The 18,746-nt window shown below is 44.6% G+C and overlaps 1 protein-coding gene across 1 annotated transcript in view; it reads left to right on the forward strand.

Moving 5' to 3' along the window:
* Positions 1-18,746, forward strand: part of TMC5 (transmembrane channel like 5) — a 43,091-nt gene that overhangs the window by 10,340 nt on the left and 14,005 nt on the right. Inside the window, exons 4-12 of the mRNA XM_036827512.1 lie at positions 943-1,042; positions 3,183-3,270; positions 3,717-3,965; positions 6,469-6,620; positions 8,689-8,833; positions 9,729-9,884; positions 12,418-12,569; positions 17,041-17,119; positions 17,880-17,977. Coding sequence (XP_036683407.1) covers positions 943-1,042; positions 3,183-3,270; positions 3,717-3,965; positions 6,469-6,620; positions 8,689-8,833; positions 9,729-9,884; positions 12,418-12,569; positions 17,041-17,119; positions 17,880-17,977 — 1,219 coding nt within the window. The remainder of the gene's footprint in view (positions 1-942; positions 1,043-3,182; positions 3,271-3,716; positions 3,966-6,468; positions 6,621-8,688; positions 8,834-9,728; positions 9,885-12,417; positions 12,570-17,040; positions 17,120-17,879; positions 17,978-18,746) is intronic.

An 18,746-nucleotide genomic window follows, 5' to 3' on the forward strand; every position in this document is an offset into this window, starting at 1 on the left:
TGAAACGAGGAGTTCCGTGCAGCTCCCTAACAGGACCAGGAGCCAGCCCACTCCCGGTTACCGCCCCGGAGGGCCCCCAGCTGCCCCTCCGCTGTTACTGGAGCGGGGGCAGCAGTGCCAGGCATCACATGCGGACACAACACCACCCAGAGTGAGAAGGGACTGCCTTTTCCTTGTTTTTTGAGTCTTGCTTTTTTGAGAGGGAAGAAACCTTTTCCAAGAAACTCCTCAGCAGACCACCCCTCACAGAACATTGGCCAACGTGTCACATGCCTGGGCCTGAACAGGTCACCTGCAAGGGGCCTGGGACCATCAAGATAGGCTTGGATTCACTGGGATCTGTCCCCTGTGCCTGGAGATGGGTCCCACCCTGCAGAAGCCCAGGGCCATGGGAGAGACGGCCGTAGATTTCTGAACCAGATTGGGATTCTGTCAAAAAGGAGAGCTGACTGCGGGATAGATGACCAACAGTATCTGCCACGCTGACCCAAAGTGGGAATTTGAGTTCTTGGGAGAGGAGGGGGGAGTCCTCATCTTCCAGGGGATGGAGGAGCACAAGACAACAGTCAAGAAAAGTCAAGAAGATGCTTGGGCCTGGAGTGCAGGGGGCAAGAGAAAGCCGTGCGGGAAATTACAGAGGGAGGAGAGCCAGGCTGACCGAACATTCTGGGTCTCATCAGCTTTGGTGACTGTTCCTTGTCGTGGGAAAAAGGAAAGCACTGAATTAGAATTGCGTGCAAACTATCATTTGCTTTGGCTTCGAGATTTCACACGTGTACGTGCCGTCTTCTTGTTTTTATTTGTGACCTTTGGGATCACTGAGTACATATATTCTTCTTTCTTTGTGCTCTTATAAAAACATGCTCTATCTTCAGCACCATATTTTCAAATGCTATTATTCTGTTAAAGGAGAAAAAAATAAACTCCATTTTTTTTCTGCAGGACAAAAGTTAATCGCATCTCTGATACCCATGACATCTAGAGACAGAATTAAAGCCATCAGGAATCAGCCAAGGACCATGGAAGAGAAAAGGAACCTTAGGTATGGACCAAAAGCTTTTCTTCTTGCTCAGATTTCATGGAAACCTCAATCTTCTACTTTTGTCCCATGTTGGAAAGATAAGAAATAAATAAATGCAAGAGAAGAGACAATCTTCCTACCGAAGAATTCCACACAATCTGTGTTGGTTGCCTGGAGTGTGGGCTGTGCTTAGTGACCTGCTTCTTGAGAGCAGAGCATGGAAAGAGGGAAGTAGCTTCCCAGGGGTGAAGTCAGGCTAATACTACCAGGTGGTCAAGGGTAACATTCCCAGGGAAAGTCATGTGATCAGGAGTTCCCCTCTATGGTACTCTCTCCTAAAACCAGCAACCCTAGTCTAACCAGACAAAACAATCAGACAAACCCCAATCGAGGGACATTCTTCGAAATACCTGAGGAGTATTCCTCAAAACTGTCAAGGTCATCAAAAAGAAGGAAAGTCTGAGAAACGGTCACAGGCTAAAGTGTTCTAAAGAGACATGACAATTAATGCAATGTGGTTTCCTGCATGGGTCCTGCAGTAGAAAATGGGCACCTGTGGAAAAACTAGTAAAATCGGAATAGTCTGGAGTTTAGGTAAAAGTTAGACACCAGTGTTGGTTTCTTAGTTGTGACAGACCTACCATGGATATGTAAGATGTTAAAGGGCAGAAATTGTGAGTAGTAGATGGGAATTTTCTGTTGTCTTTTTGTAACTTCTCTGTAAATCTCAAACTACTGTTTAAAAAAAAAAAAGGTGGGGGGGTGGTGAGGGCAGGGAGTTCCCTGGTGGTCCAGTGGTTAGGACTCGGGCGCTTTCACTGCTTCCACCCAGGTTCAGTCCCTGGCCAGGGAGCTAAGATCCTGCAAGCCACAAGGCGCTGGGGCAGGAGAGCACAAAACCCAAACAAACAAAACCTCAGAAGCTTTCTAAGCCCAGGAATTCAAAAACAAGAGCGAGGGCTGTTTAAGCCTTCAGCCCTTCTTACATTTACCATTCCTCAGCCTTTTTCTTTTTCTTTTTGCAGTTTGTAGCAGTTGGCAGAAACTAGTAGAGTGGATGCAATTGCTAATAAATAATTCAATGACGCAATTGTTCTGAGGTTCCGAGTCTGGCAGGGGAGATAGATTGGTCAACGAGTAACTTATAAATGACAGAAAGAAAATCAGGCCAAATCAAGGTGGAAGGAGATTGCAGGGGGAGGATTAGAAGGAGAGATATAGTTCCCTTGGGCAAAGCAGGGGGCATCTGTGAGCTGAGCCTTGGAAGATGGTGATGTGGTGGTGGACCTTTGGGGTGGACAAAAGAGAGCCAGGAAGGGGCCAGAGAAAAGGAGATGCCATGAGTTCATGGAGAAGTAAAGAGAAAACTGCGGCTGGATCTTTTTGAAAACACTCTTCCGTTTCAAACTCTGCATGGCCTCCTCTGTCACAGAGTGCGGACCTTGTATGGCCCGAAAGACTTTACAGCACGATTTTCAACCTGACATTTGAGTCTGGATCATTCTCTGTTGTGGGAGGCTGTCCTGTTCACTGTAGGGTGTATAGCAGCATCCCTGGTCTCTACCCACTAGATGTCAGTGCCCTCCCTACCCCCAGTTTGACAACCCCAAAAGTCTCCAGACTTACCCAAATGTCCCTTGGGGGCAAAATCTCCTAGGTTGAGAACCACTGACTTATAGGACCCCACCCACCTACCCATGGTTATCACTCACACCCTTCACCCTTCCCCCGCTCATTCCATTCCAGCTGTCTTGGCCTCCTTGGGGCTTTGCACTGGCTGTTCCCTATATTCAGACACTCCCTTATCCATAGACTAACCCCTCTTCTCCTTCAAGACTTGGCGCAAACACTTTGCACTATTGAAATTGTACCACGGTCTTCACCCCAGCATTTCCCACCTCCTTACTCTGTTTTTCCTTTTTCTTTCCCATGGTACAACTCACCTTCTATTATCCTATATCATTTACCCACTTTATTTTTATATTTATTGTTTATTTTCTTTCTCTTCCAACTAGGATGTCTGCTCCATGAGCTGGGGAAATCCATCTCTACCTCACCACCTGGGACCATGCCTGGCACATCGCAGGCACTCAGGAAATATTTGGGGAATGAATGCAATACAACATTGGTGTCTCTCACTTTCTTCTGCCCTTTCCCACAGGAAAATTGTTGACAAAGAGAAAAGTAAGCAGCCCCGTCGTATCCTGGAGCTCACCGGCTGTGCTCAGTGTCTGAATTCCATTTCATTGGTAAATCGGTCTTTACTGCGGTCAGTAAATGGGCACAGAGTAGGGTGAAACCAGGGAGGTGGGAGAGTAGGGATGAGAAAGGACCCACGGGGAGGAGGAACCAAAGTTCAGGGCTATTTCCTTGAAAGACGTAGAAATTGGGTCAGTCTAGGTGTGGGGAAAACAGACAGGCATGGGAAGGTCTAAGAGGTCGCTGAGTTATCTGGGCAACTTAGCCACTGTGAGTGTCACCTTCAATAGCAAACCTGGGAAGGTAATAAATAATAGCACTCACCTTAGAGGGTGGTCCTGCGGATTAAATGAGATAACGTTTGCAAATGCGTTTAGCGTGGCGCCTGGCGCATCGTACCGCTCTAGAAACAGTGGCCATTGCTGCTATTTTGGAGCCTGCTCAGTAGATATTTGTTGAGGGACGGTCCAGCCGCGCACGTTGTATCTACCCGCAGGCATGCAGGAGATCCAAGAACAGTCTGTCGGAACTGTTCAGTTCCATCAGCCTGTGGCAGAAGACGCTCAAGGTCATCGGAGGCAAGTTCGGCACCAGCGTCCTCTCCTATTTCAACTTTCTGAGGTGGCTTTTGAAGTTCAACATTTTCTTGTTCATTGTGACCTTCAGCTTCATCATAATCCCTCAGTTAACCATGGCCGAGAAGAACCACCTCCGATTCACTGGACTGGAATTTTTAACCGGGGCTGTAAGTGCTCCATCCCCTGCCCGGAGTTCACACCTTGGAGACCCAGGGACAGGTCTGCCCGTCACCCTTCCAGGCCTCTCGTTTTGCCTGGGAGTCAACTGATGGGGAAAGAGGGTGTTTAAAATGATTTCTTTTTTTCCCCCAAAGTAACATATACACGGCCTAGTAGAATTTCTGTCTCCTGAGGTGAACATGTTGTTAACATTTTTTGTTGTCCAGAATCCTCTTCTCTGCACACAAATGGACACATTGTGCATGGACATATGCATCTTTTTTTAACAAAAGATGAATTATTCCTATAGACTGCCTATGACTTGCTTTCTTCCACCTAATATGTAGCGGACATCTCATACTGGTGTTCACAGATCTACCTTTTCTTTCTTTTTTTTCTTTCTACAAAATACAGTCCTCCTTAAGAAAAAAATTCCTAGTATAGAAGAGAGCAAACTAAGAGAAAGTCTATTTTACCCTCCTTCTTTTGTCTAACTCTCCAGTTTGGAGTGTACCTCTGTCCACCATTTTTCTTTCTATACAGTCATAGATACATAGGTAGATAGATAGTTAAACTTTTTTTTTTTTTTTAATAAAAGAAGATGAGATACTACAAATCTTGCTTTGCAACTTTTTTTTTTTTTTGCATTACTATGAATCTTGAGCATGGATATACATCCATATTATTCTTTTTATTAACAACCACGGTATATCTACCTAGCTCCCTACTGAAGCACATAGCCCCTGCCTTGTGAGTTTACCTTCTAGAAGAGATTTCTGCCACTGAGATTCTGTGGATAGGCAAACTACAGCCCAAGAACCAAATCTGTATAGCCTGCAAAATAAGATTGCCTTCCACGTTTTTTTTTTTTTTTAATTAATTAATTTATTTATTTATTTATTTTTGGCTGTGTTGGGTCTCCGTTTCTGTGCGAGGGCTTTCTCCAGTTGCGGCGAGCGGGGGCCACTCTTCATCGCGGTGCGCGGGCCTCTCACTATCGCGGCCTCTCTTGTTGCGGAGCACAGGCTCCAGACGCGCAGGCTCAGTAGTTGTGGCTCACGGGACTAGTTGCTCCGCGGCACGTGGGATCCTCCCAGACCAGGGCTCGAACCCGTGTTCCCTGCATCGGCAGGCAGATTCTCAACCACTGCGCCACCAGGGAAGCCCACCTTCCACGTTTTTAAATGGTTGGAAAAAAATGAAAAGAAGGATAACATTTTGTGAAACATAAAATTTATATGAAATTCAAATTTCGGTGTCTTTTCGGTTAAGTTCTTTTGGAACACAGCCACAACTATTTGTTTCCGTGTCTGTGCTGCTTTCCTGCTACAATAGCAGAGGTGAGCGGTTATGGGCTGGCCAAGCCCAAGATATTTACTATCTAGCTCTTTACAGAAAGAGTTTGCCTACTCTTGTAGTAGACCATTTACAGTAAGGTTCCTCCATTCGTCTTTCTTTTTTCTTTTTCTGTTAAAATTTTTTTTCCTTGGAATAGACACATTCAAATGGAATTATTGTGTCAATTTATCCTTCACTTTTTTCTCATTATTGTGTATATTTGTGTATATGAAACATTTTATTATGAAAAATTTCAAACATACAAGAAAATAAAGAGTAGTAAAATAAACACCCAAAGACCCACTACGCAGATTTTAAATTGCTACCATTTCCCCAAATTTGTTTTATCTTATTGTTTTTTGAAGTATTTTACAGTAAATCACAGACATCAGCTGAATTTCTTTAACAAGCATCTCTGGACAATAAGGACATTTTCCTGCAGGCATATACATTATCACACCTGGCAATATTAAAAGTTAATATCATCTAAAATCCAGACCATATTCAAATTTTCCCAGTTGTCCGTCAAATGTCTTTCATAGCTTTTTGTTCAGACCAGGATCCAAGCAAAGACCACACTCTCTTTGCATTCAGTTGTTTTCTCTGAAGTCTCTATTAATCTAGAATGATCTCCTCAGTCCCTTCCTCCTTTTTTCTTGACATGGGCTTATTGCAGAAACCAGGCCAGTTGTCATGCAGATTCCAATGTTCTACTTTCTGCAATTGTCAAATTGTTTCCTCCGGGTCTCTCTAATTTGTTCCTCTAGTTTATACAGACTCCTTATTTCCTGTAAATTGAAATTCAGACCTAAAGGCTTGATTTATTTCGTTTTAAACCTGTTTGACCATAATACTTGATAGAGGACAGAGGCACATAATGGCTGGCTGTCCTGCTTTTAATCATGCTTGGCTTCGTCACTGGGTCCAGGTGGTGATCGCTGGGTCCCTCCATTGTAAAGTTATGTTGGTTTGAGATTCCTTTCCACCTCTGAGAGCCTAGTGATACGATGTCTAGGTTCTCAGTGGCCTTGGGTGCCTCTTTCCTGGCAAACAAAATATCTACACTGACCAGTGCAGACTTCTTGCATACGGAACAGGTCAACTGTGCAGACCATAGTCATTCATTGTTTTCTCAAGAGATCCACCTGACCTGGGGTTTATTGTCCCTTTCAGGGTTATTTTAGGGACACAGTGATGTACTACGGCTTTTACACCAATACTGCAAACCAGCATGGGAACAGTGGGACCTCCTACAACATGCAGCTGGCCTACATCTTCACAGTCGGAGCGTGCTTGGTTGTCTGCTTTTTCAGTTTGCTCTTCAGGTATAGAATGTCTGCATTTTCTGATTCTAAGCTCTTTTTAGATTTAGGCAAAATTCAAGAGACTCAAAAGTTACTGGAGAAACAGTTTCTCTGCAATTTCAACTTTCTATTGCTGTCTGATCATTCCTTGTCCTAGAACATAAAGTATAAGTTTGGATAGAGGAAGAGAAGTTTTCATGTGCTTTTAAAGAAATTTGTCAGTCTGAAAATAAGTATGCAATGACTCAGTAGTTTTGTTTTTTTTTTAAGAAGAAAGACTTTCTTTTATTTATTTATTTATTTATTTATGGCTGTGTTGGGTCTTCGTTTCTGTGCGAGGGCTTTCTCTAGCTGCGGCTAGCGGGGGCCACTCTTCATCGCGGTGCGCGGGCCTCTCACTATCGCGGCCTCTCCTGTTGCAGAGCACAGGCTCCAGACGCGCAGGCTCAGTAATTGTGGCTCACTGGCCCAGTTGCTCCCTGGCATGTGAGATCTTCCCAGACCAGGGCTCGAACCCGTGTCCCCTGCATTGGCAGGCAGACTCTCAACCACTGTGCCACCAGGGAAGCCCCAACTCAAGTAGTTTTGACCGTTGTCAATTGACAACGGTCAAAGAGGAGGTACAGATGCTCAATCTGTTAAACCTATTGTTTACTAGGTCTTTGAAACAAAGTACCACAGACTGGGGGGCTTAAACAACAAAAATTTTTCTTCTCAAATTCTGGAGGCTAGAAGTCCGAGTTCAAGGTGTCAGCAGGGTTGGTTTCTCCTGGGCCTCTCTCCTTGGCTTGCAGACAGCTGCCTTCTCACTGTGTCCTCATGTGATCTGCCCTTGGTGCATATCTGAGTCCTAATATCCCCTTCTTATAAGGGCACTAACCATACTGGATTAGGGCTCACCTAAATGATCTCACTTTGACTTAATTACCTCTGTAAAGACCCTCTCTCCAAATTCAGTCAATTTCTCAGGTACTAGGGGTTAGGACGTCAACATATTAATTTTTAGAGGATACAATTCATCCCATAACAACCTCACTGCCAGCACGATCATCCAAAATAAAACAAGATTCTGTTTTGTCCTATCAAACTAGGAAATGTTTCTGTTTCTTAAGCTGTTATTACTCAGTGGTGGCAAATTTTGGAAAGGTAGTGTCCATTTTACTCAGCATTTTTTACATGCCAGGCTTAGTGCTAAGTGCTTCCTGGGCCCAGTTTCACTGAATCCTACTGACATCTCCATGATAATAACAGCTGCCTTTATCGTGTGCTTACTGCCCTAAGGGCTACATTGACTCTTGTGGTGGGCTGAATAATGCTCCCCCTTTCAAAGATGTCCATGTCCTAATCCCCAGAACCTGTGAATATGTAACCTTATCTGGCAAAAGGGAGTTTAAAAATTTTTTTTAATTTTAATTTTTAATTTTTTTATTATTTTGGCAAAAGGGATTTTGATTGATGAAATTAAGGATCTTAAAATGGGCTAATGTAATCCCAAAGTCCTTGAAAGTGGGAGGCAGGAGGGTCAAAGTCAGAGAGAAAGTGGAATATGCTACTCTTCTGGCTTTGAAGATGAAGGCGCCACAAGCCAAGGAATGTAGGCAGCCTCTAGATGCTGGAAAAAGGCAGGGAAACATATTCTCCCTTAAAGTCTCCAGAAGGAATACAACTCTGCCAATACCTTGATTTTAGACCCATTTTCTGATTTCTGACCTCCAGTAAGAATAAATAAGTGCTGTTTTAAGCCAGTAAGTTTGGGGCAATTTGTTATAGCAGAAACTAATACAACTCCCATAATAACTCTGTGAGGTGTGAACCATTATTCTCCCCATTATATAGAGGTGGAAGCTGAGGGTCAGAACAGTTAAAATGACAAAAGCCCCCAGCTGGCAATCTAGGATTACAAAGTCAGATCCCAAAGCCGGCATTCCTGACTATTCTGTTTGCTGTTGCCCTGTTCCAGAAGAACTTGGGGCTAACTCTTCCATGTTGCCTTTCACCGTTAATGATGGGACTTTTCTTTGTTATACTCCCTGCACCCCCAATGCCTGTCCTAATAACCTTTGGGTATTTTGGTTTCTGCCTTCCCTAGCATGGCCAGGTATTTCCAGAACAACTTCATTAACCCACACATTTACTCCAGACGGATTGCTAAACTCATCTTTTGCTGGGATTTCACCGTCACTCATGAAAGCGCTGTAAAGCTGAAACAGAAGAATCTGAGCACTGAGATAAGGGTAAGGCAAGCTAGCTTTACACCCCTTCCCATGGCCAGTCCTCTCTCCTCCTTCAATATATCTGTAACTTTTCTTAAAGTAATAATGAATTTTTTTTTAATTCTCCATGATATTGGCAAAAAAACCCTAAATCTATTTTAAATGCCCAGGACCGGTGATGGTGTAGGGAAATGGACATTTTCACACAACGTGGTGGCTTTGTTATTGATATAAGCTTGCCAGAGGGCAGTTTAACAATTTCTAACAAAGGTCTAAATGTAAATACTTCTCGACCTCACAGTTCCAGGTTTAAATTTTTATCCAGTGGTTTTCAACTCGGTGCGGTTTTGCCCTGGGGACGCATGGCAATGTCTGGAGGCTTTTTTGGTTGTTGCAGCCAGGGAGTGTGTGGTCCTGGCACCTCGTGGGTAGAGGCCAGGGATGCTGCTCAAGATTCTGCAGTGCACAGGACAGCCCCCTGTCACAGGATTATCAAACTCTGCATGACGATAGAGCTAAGGTTGACAAACTCCGGTCTATAGAAAAAAATATCAAAAAAAAAAAAAAAGAGCAAACAGAATTTATAAACGAAGGGGCTTTGACAAGAGGGTTCCCTGGTGTAGACACACAGCCTTATTCTTCAAGGAGGTTCTATGGCCTCAATGTATTTTCCCAAGATCATGGTCCCAACCTGTTTCTCTGAGAGGGAAGATGTAGTTAATGAAATGATGGGGGTCTTGCCCATTAGAGATTTTCCCACAGGTCTCCTAATCCAAGTTCATTGTGCACTTTCCCCCTCTTTCCTGTGGATCTGGGGTGGGTTTGTGTCACTAGGGGCAGCAAGACCTGGGGGTGGGGAATCTTTGCTGACAGTGGAGGGGGTCTGCGGGTGAACTTGATTTCCTTGTGTTTACAGGAGAACCTGTCAGAAATCCGTCAGGAGAAAGTCAAGTTAACACTCAATCAGCGGTTGATTCGCTTCGCTGCCCACCTGGCAGCCTGGGTTGTCTCTACTGGAGTGGGCATTGCCTGCTGTACAGCCGTTTATTACCTGGCTGAGAAAAACTCAGAGGTAACCAGAGAGGCAGGAACTCCAGGGTCCAGAGCACAGAGAAGCAGGTGAAGGGATGGGATGCAGGAGGGGGAGGGGAGGGGAGAGCCCACCACTCAAACCGGGGTCGTGGCCAGCAACATCGGCACCAGCGGGAAGTTTGCTAAAAAATGCAGAATCCTGGGTCCCTCCCTTGACCCACGGACCCAGAATCTGCATCACAAGAACATCCCCAGGTGACGTGTGTGCACACCTCAGAGTGGGAAGCTGGGCTAGTGGAGAGATGGGAACTTTGGCCACAGACCTGGGATCAGGTTCTGGTTTCCTCCTTTATTATTATATCCCTAATGTCTCTCATAGCCCCTGGCACCGAGTAGACACTCAATAAGTATTGTGAACCGATGGAATTTGGCAAGTGATTTACTCTTCCCAAGCCCTGGATTCCTTACCTGTAAACTGGGACTACCTGCTTTGTAGGTGTGTGGTCAGGACTAGAGAAAAGTTATGTGGAGAGTCTACTTAGTGCCTGGTACCGTGGGTGATTGAAGGAATGTTAGCTTTTTCTTTTTTTTTTTTTAATGATATGAACTCTGAGACTAATTAGCTGGGTGGACAAAGTACTGTTTTTCTGTAGATTTCAGTCTTCTGGAAAATGGGGCTAATTTTAGCCCATTTTGCCAACCCCTAGAATTGTGGTGCAGGTTGGTCTGATTGTGTCACTTTCTTTAATGGCTTCCCATTACTCTAAATATAAAATCTATCCTCCATGGCATGATTGATAGATCTTTTGTGATGTGACCCCTGCCCGCATCTCTAGCCTCAACACCCCACAGCCACCCATATCTCACACCAGCAACACTAAATGGTGTGTCCATAGTTCCCTGAACGCACCATGTTTTTCCTCATCTCTGGATGGGAAACATTCATCCTGCACTGCCCTCCCCCACTTCCCTTCATCTGGCAAGCTCCTCCTTTTCTTCCTCTAGACCTCAGCACGAGTGACACTTCCTCCAGGAAGTCTTTTCTCAGCATCACCACCCTTACTAGATTGAGTTAGGTGTGCCTGACTCTGCAGTCTTTCCCTGTGCGCTGGTCACATGCAGCATTGAAAATGCTTGTTTATGCATTTGTCTCTTCAAAAGAATAGCGAGGCACCTGGCCCAATACCTGGTACATAGTAGGTGCTCAACCCAATGGATGAAAAACCGAAGGAGCCAGCAAGAAAATGGGTGTGAGATTATATAAACCCAAGGCTTTGTCATTAACCATATTAAGGATTGCCCTGAAAGAGACAAAATTGAATCGCAGTCCTCTGGGGTCTGGCACTGCCTACCTAGGGTGGAAGCTGTGACAGGGCAGTTGTTGGTATAAAGCAGACTTCTGAGTTTCTCCTTGACCTGGAAGGTTTTCTTCACCCTCACCTGAAGTGAAGGAGGGCAGCTAAGGAGGAGAGGAGGTAGAAGTGGAATCATTCCCATTGTTTGAACATCTGCCTGTGCCAGGCAGGATCAACCCTCTGCACAACTCCAGGGGTCGCATTCACTGGCAGCTACAGTTTCTCGTGAATGGTGCCCCCAGCCGTGTCATTTAGCAGCCCTGCGGCTAGATGTCCCCTTATTTGGTCTCACTTAATTCTTACAATGTCTCTGTGGGTTACGTGATAATCTCCCTATCATGCAGACTGGGACAGAGGCTCAGAGAAGCTATGCATCTGGTTCGAAACCTTGCAGCTTATAAGCATGGGGAGGGGGGCAGCATTTGACCCTAGGTTACTCTGGCTCCGAAGATACTGCCAGAAGTACATGTGGTGCTTTCAAAACCATCTAGAGGTAGATAGAGGCAGAGTCAGGCCTGGGGGTGGGGAATGGGAAATTGTCGGACATAGATAAATCCACTGGAATCCCTTACCCCAAGGGCGTCTGGCAGAGGGGCAGCCCAGGCTTCCTTCCAGCCAAACACCTGAAGGCAGGGACGCCCCTCTGACCCTCATACAAATGTGCAGCATGTGCTAGTAGAGGTTCCCCTTGCCCCTAATTCAGCACCTGAGGACAGGCGAAGCCTGGTGAAATGAACAAGGGCATGCAGGAGAGGGGAGGAGAAATTCCCTTGTGTGGTAGCTTCAGGGACTCAAGCTTTTGTTCCAAAGGCCAGGAGCACATTCTCATTCTTCCAAACCTCTTGGTAAGGAAAGTAAAGTCACAGAATGGCTGTTGGAGCTCAGGTCCCTGAGTCTGATCGACCTGGGTTCGAATCTGCCACTTCCTAGCTGGGTGACCCTGGGCAAGTATCTTCACCTCTCTGAGCCTCAGGTTGTCCATCAGTTAAGTCTATTAACACCCACCTGCTGGGCTGTAGTGGGAATTAAAGCATCGTGTGGGTAATTCTCGGCCCAGGGTAAGTGCTGGATAAATGGTACCTTAATAGCTAACCTCAGAGGATCTACTTCTGCGGTCTTCCCATTGTGACGGCGGGGGTGGGGGGGGTCTTCTGAGTCAGGCAGAGAGGGGTCCAGTGTACAGTTGGCATCTTGATTCTCTCCCTCCATCCCCTGTAGTTCGTGGCGAACCACGGGAACCCCGGGGCGGTACTGTTACTGCCTTTCGTTGTGTCCTGCATCAACCTGGTCGTGCCTCGCTTCTACTCCATGTTCAGGCTGGTGGAGCACTATGAGATGCCAAGGCATGAAGTCTCCGTCCTCCTGATCCGGTAAGTGTGGCTATCACTCCCCACACCAGCTTCCATTTTTATGGAGGGAAATGGATGGAAGCTAGAAAAGGTTACACTCAAGTATCAAAGTTCTGTTTTCCAGAAAGAATTTCAAGAGTGAAGTGTGTTTTTACGGTATGGGTTAATAGCCATGAAGTCCAAAGAGCCCTGAGGAAATACAATTATTGAGTACATCTGCCTTTTGCTCAGAGTAATGGCTTATCTTTTCCAATTGCTCCCAGCCTGAGGATTAACATAGTTCTCAGTTATGAGATGTACAGATGGGCAGGTTGTGCACTGCACAAATGTTCTTGACTAAGGCGTTGTGTGGGGACTGATATCATCCGGTGTTCCCATGAGTCAAACTGTGAGACCGAGTACCCACTGAATCATCCGGGAGGAGCAGGTGCATTTTTGTAATTCAGCCACCCAAATGGAAGTGGAGGGGTTGCTTTTTGGCAGTTCATTGGCTGGGAAGGGGTGTCTTTTTGTGACTCCCACAAAGGCACTGTATGTGCTAGAGGTGACCCCACAGTTTTGATAAACAGAGTATAAAACTACCCAAATTGTGTCCTTATTGCTTCTTCCTGGCTAGTGCCTAGTGCAATTCCTGGTTACGGTGGTGTTTATAATGATAAGGCTGTACACGTAGATTGACTTTCTTTGCTGATCAATTCCAGAGCCGTTACCTTACCATGGCCTCTGAGATCTGGCTCCTGGCCAGCTTTCCAACTTCATTTTCTACCTCTCCCCCGCCTTCCTCAGTGCCCCCAGCCTCACTCGCCTTCTGATTGTTCACAAACATGCCAAACTGCATACCCACCTCAGGACCTTTGCACTGGCCATTCCTTGCTCCTGGAATAGCATATCTATGCTTATGTCTATGTTTATAGTTTCTTCATACAGATCTTAAACATTTGTTACCCTTAAATTTGTAACAAGCATATTTTAACACACACATATACATATATATACACATGTATGTTTTAGATCAGCAGTTAGCAAACTACGACCTGCAGGCCCAGCCTGCCTCCCATTTTCATAAATAAAATCTTGTTGGAGTGCGACCGTGTCCACTGGTGACATGGCTGCTTTCCTGCTACAACTGCAGCGATGGGACACAGACTGTATGGCCTGCAAGGCCAAAATTATTTACTGTCTGGCCTTTCACGGAAAAAATTGGCTGACTTCTAAGGTTGGTGTTTAGAGTTAATCTATATATGTATTATTCGCCTGAGGAAAAAAATCTGAGAAAGCCTTCACTTCTACCCACCCTACATGTCTGGGTGCCTCCTTTCAATGGTTAGAAACAATTGGGATTTTTTTTTTGTTGTTGTGGTTAAAAAAACCATTTTAACCATTTTAAATGTACAATTCAGGGGCATAAAGCAATTTTTCTGGACATACACATTAAGTTTGACTGGCTTCTTTGCTCACCAGTGTTTGTTAAATGTATCCTACTTACAACTTCCTCGTTTTTTGTTTTTTTTTTTATGGCTGTCTTGGGTCTTTGTTTCTCTGCGAGGGCTTTCTCTAGTTGTGGCAAGCGGGGGCCACTCTTCATCGCGGTGCGCGGGCCTCTCATTATTGCGGCCTCTTGTTGCGGAGCACAGGCTCCAGACGCGCAGGCTCAGTAATTGTGGCTCACGGGCCCAGTTGCTCCGCGGCATGTGGGATCTTCCCAGACCAGGGCTCGAACCCCTGTCCCCTGCATTGGCAGGCAGATTCTCAACCACTGCGCCACCAGGGAAGCCCTCCTCGTTTTATAGCAGACGATAAGACATCATTTTAGAGTAGATCTCAGGATGGTCAGCCTTCTAAGTAATTCCACATTCCCACATGTCTTTTATTTTGCCTTTCTACTTGAATGCGGGTTTGAGTGGGCCAAAGACTCTCTATTCTAACTACCTCTTCTGAGGTCTGCAGGTGTTGCTTTGAGGTTTTCTGACATCTAGCAAAGTCAAATAATCACCCAGCTGCCCTTTCCAGACACTTCGTATCTGCTGTCTCTAAGCTCCGTGCATCCTCAGAACTACCACAAGCTCTGAGGAAGTCCTCTGCCAAATTTGTTTTAAACTGGGGTTTTCTCCAACCCCTTTTTATATTTTAATCTTTCTTTAATCTTTTCATATTTTTATTTCTGCTTTTTGTTTTCCATAAATCCCTCTGTATTTCTGGTCTGTCCTTGGTGACTTTTTTTGTTTTCCTCTGCTTTATGGGTCTTTTAGCTTTTAACTTTTCTATCATTTCAATAGAATTTGCATAGAGAGGTGGTAGGCGTGTATGCTCAGTGTGTCATTTTGATCTAATCCCTTTATCTAATTTGCATTTTTCTGATCCCAAGAGAGATTCATTACCTTTTAATATATATTAGCCCTATGTATTGCTTCATAAAATATTTAAAATCTTCTCTACACGCAGAGAAAATGAGAAAGCTCAGAAATAGACAATCATTCTGACCTATGATAAGCTTCTCTTGGCTTAAAAGAGTGTGTTTTCTAGTTTAACCTGGAGTTATACTGCAGTAAATGTATATGTTCTGACACCAATTCTGATGTGTGGGGTTTTCCCACATCACTAAACCATTCTCCACTATCACTTGGTGTCCTATAGTTTAATTCAACTCTGGCACTATCTACCTGGAGATAGCGTCAGATCCCGCAAGGTAAGGGCTCAGTCCCACAAGACTGCCCCCACCCCCACTTCAGATGCCAGTCGCAGATCCATGTTGTCACCTGGGCTTCTGACCGACTAGCTAGAGATCGGAGGTTCCAATGAACTTCTCCTCAGGTTTGATTAGTTTGCTAGAGCGGCCCACATAATTCAGAGAAACACTTTACTTACTAGATTACTGCTTTATTATGAAAGGATATAACTCAGGGACAGCCAGGTAGAAGAGGTATGTAGGGCAAGGTATGGGGAAGAGGTGCGGAGATTCCTTGCCCTCTCAGAGATTTCCACTCTCTCCAAATATTGTCCTGTCACCCATCCGGAAGCTCTCTGAACCCCCTCCTTTTGGGTTTTTACGGAGGCTTCATTACATAGACATGATTGATTAAATGATTGGCCACTGGTGGTTGAACTCAACTCCAGCCCCTCTCCCCTCCCTGGAGTCTGAGATAGGCAAGCTGAGTTCAGACCCTCTAATCACAGGATTGGTTGTCATGGCAACCAGCCCCTAACCTTAATAGACCTCGGGGCTTCCCAACAGTCACTCCATTAATATAACAAAAGGCACCTTGATAGCTCTCCTCATTTAGGAAATTCCAACGGCTTTAGGAGCTCAGTGCCAGAAAAGGGAAAGAAGACCAAATACATATTTCTTATTATAAATCACAGTATCACTGTATACTAAGGTGTTAATCTAGTAGCTATGGAGGGTCTACTATAGGCTAAGCACTGGGTAAGAGGTTTGGGATCTGGAGTTGAAAAAGACGGATCCTGTCCCTTTCTTCACAATGTTGTCTAGTGCAATGGTTCTCAACTTTTAGCGTGCACCAGAATTACCTGGAGGGATTGCTGGGCCCCAACCCCAGAGTTTCTGATTCAGCAGATCCGGGTTGGGGCCAGAAAATGTGCCTTTCTAACAAGTTTACAGATGCTACTGCTGGTCTGGGGACCACACTTTGAGAATCACTGGTCTAGTTGTGCATGATTCTTGGCACACCAATGCTGAAGACTTCTTAAAACCAGAAGGTATTGATTTAGGCAAAGTGACTGGGTTTAAGACCTCAGGCTGTTAAATCAGATGGTCCTCGGTTTGAACCTTTGCCATGACCCTAAACAAATAGTGTGATCTCATACAAGTTATTTCATCTCTCTACGTTTCTGTTTCCTCATCGGTAAGATAGGCATAATATACTATCTACCCTATGATAGAGTTGTAAAGATTAAGAGGGATGATTTGATAAAGTGCTTAGCATGTTTACTGTCCACGGTAGCACCTGATGAATAGTATGTATATGTACTACTATTACAGTGAGAAATGAAATCAGGTAGTTTGGAGATACCCAAAAGAAGGTGTATCAGTCGGAATAAATGAGGTTAAACTGTGGTAACAAACATCCCCCACCTCAAACTCTCAGTGGTCTAGAATACAAATGTTTATTTCTTGTCCATGCTACATGCCCATTGTGGATTGGCAGGGGATTTCTGCTCATGTTAGTCACTCAGGGATCCAGGCTGAGATTGCAGCAACCATCTCAAATACTTCTGATTGTCATTCCAGAGGGAAGACAGTAAGTCTTGAAGAGTCTCACTGGCATTTAAATGCTCTAGTCTAGAAGTGACACAAAATGACATACATCGTTTCTGCTCACAACTCATTTGCCAGATCTAGCGATATAGACCCACTCAACCACAGGGGGGCAGGAATTTCCATCCTACCATATGCCCCAAAGGAAATATTGGCAAACAGCACTAATGACTGCCGTGGAGGGTAATGGTAGTTGTTTTTGCTGCTGTTTTTTAGAAACATCCTTGTGAAATTACCAATCATTGGAATTCTTTGTCACTATTGGCTCAACATTGTGGCCCTGTCTGGTGATGAGGTGAGATTTCCATGCTGTTTTGCCTTAAGTTTGCCTTTGACCACCAGGGAGGAAGTGAGTTTCTCAAGAGCTTCTGCTTATGATATTAGAGCAGATATCATGTTATTTTTCCATCCATCTGTCCATCTACTTATCCATCTATTCATCTAATCATCCATCCATTCTTCCATCCATCCTTGGGCTGTATACCTGAAACTTTCCTCATTCAGCCAAATCTAAAAGCTCCCAATCCATCAGCTCATAGCACTGACTTCCTACAGAGGTAACTAACCACCATTTTCATAAGCTGATTAATTCAACCTTCCCGTTTGTGCTAGTCTGCTAAACCTCTAGGCCACTTTCTTAAACAAGAAGATATTAATTGGTTTTTCATAAGGTTAATAAGCAAAAGGAGTGGAGGCATTATTAGCCATTGACACCTCCTGCTCTCCTTGGCTGAGAAACGGGATCCAGAGGGCATAGGACAAAGAAGAAAAGTGTTAAAGGGGAGAGCTAGTGAGAAGGGAAAGTTTGGGTACCTGAGGAGGGCAAGCCTTAATGGGGGAAGAAGGAGCACAGGAAGAGAATAAACATTCTTGAAAACAAATTCACCCTAAAGGTGCATTTCTGTTGAGAGTGGGTCTGCTTTTCTGGGCACGCAAAGACTCAGTCAAACTAAGCCACCAGCCACATTCTTATGAGCACAGGGGGCCAGGAACAGATGGGAACTAAGTGGAGACCGCAGCCTCCTCCCACATCCCAAATCTTGTTTGCCTTCCAGTGTTGGGAAACCCTCATTGGCCAAGAAATCTACCGGCTCCTTCTGATGGATTTTGTGTTCTCTTTAGCTGATTCCTTCCTGGGGGAGTTCCTGAGGAGGTAAATATTTGTCTGTCTCGAGTAATTATACCTGACGTTGTAACCAGAGCCATAGTCCTGGCTGAGCAGTAAGTGTGGGTCCCTTCTGTACTCTAAGTGTACGTTGTTCTAAGTCTGCGTACGTTGTTCTAAGTCTGACTATTGTCCTTTGAAATATTGTTTTCTTCTGAATTAACTGAAATTTCATCTTGACCTGACAGTCCTGTTGTCAAGGTTCATTTAGTTCAATTGGCCCTATGCAATCTCCTGAGAAAGTTCTAGAAATTAAACACAGAAACAGAGAGTCATTTGAAATCTTATCCACAATAGACCATTTTAATATTCTAGTCTATGTATATTCCTCCAGATTTGTCTATGCACTGCTTTGTGTGTGTGTATACTATATAATTTTCAAAGACAAAAATGGGGTCACACTGCAAAATCGCTATGGAGTTTGCTCTTACTAATTCTGTCAGTACGCCTTGTCATCCTTCCATGCCTGTACTTATAGATTTATCTCATTGCTTTCATTGAATTTAATTAATGCACTAATTTTTATTTTAGACTCCAGGTGTGCAGGATTAGGGCAATGTCATCATTGGCCCATGTGTGGTCCTCTTTTATTTATTCATTTATTTTATAATAATATTATGAGCATCTCATTCCTAATAGACATTTACTTATTTTTGCAAGTTGCCCTAGTGATAAGATGGCATGGCACAATACTGATTCCTTCCTCAGTGGGTAGGTTGAAAGCCAAATTTCCTCACTCAGTTTGCCCAAACTCACT

This window comes from Balaenoptera musculus, chromosome 15, assembly GCF_009873245.2.
Source record: "Balaenoptera musculus isolate JJ_BM4_2016_0621 chromosome 15, mBalMus1.pri.v3, whole genome shotgun sequence".
In the NCBI taxonomy this organism is placed as follows: Eukaryota; Metazoa; Chordata; class Mammalia; order Artiodactyla; family Balaenopteridae; genus Balaenoptera; species Balaenoptera musculus.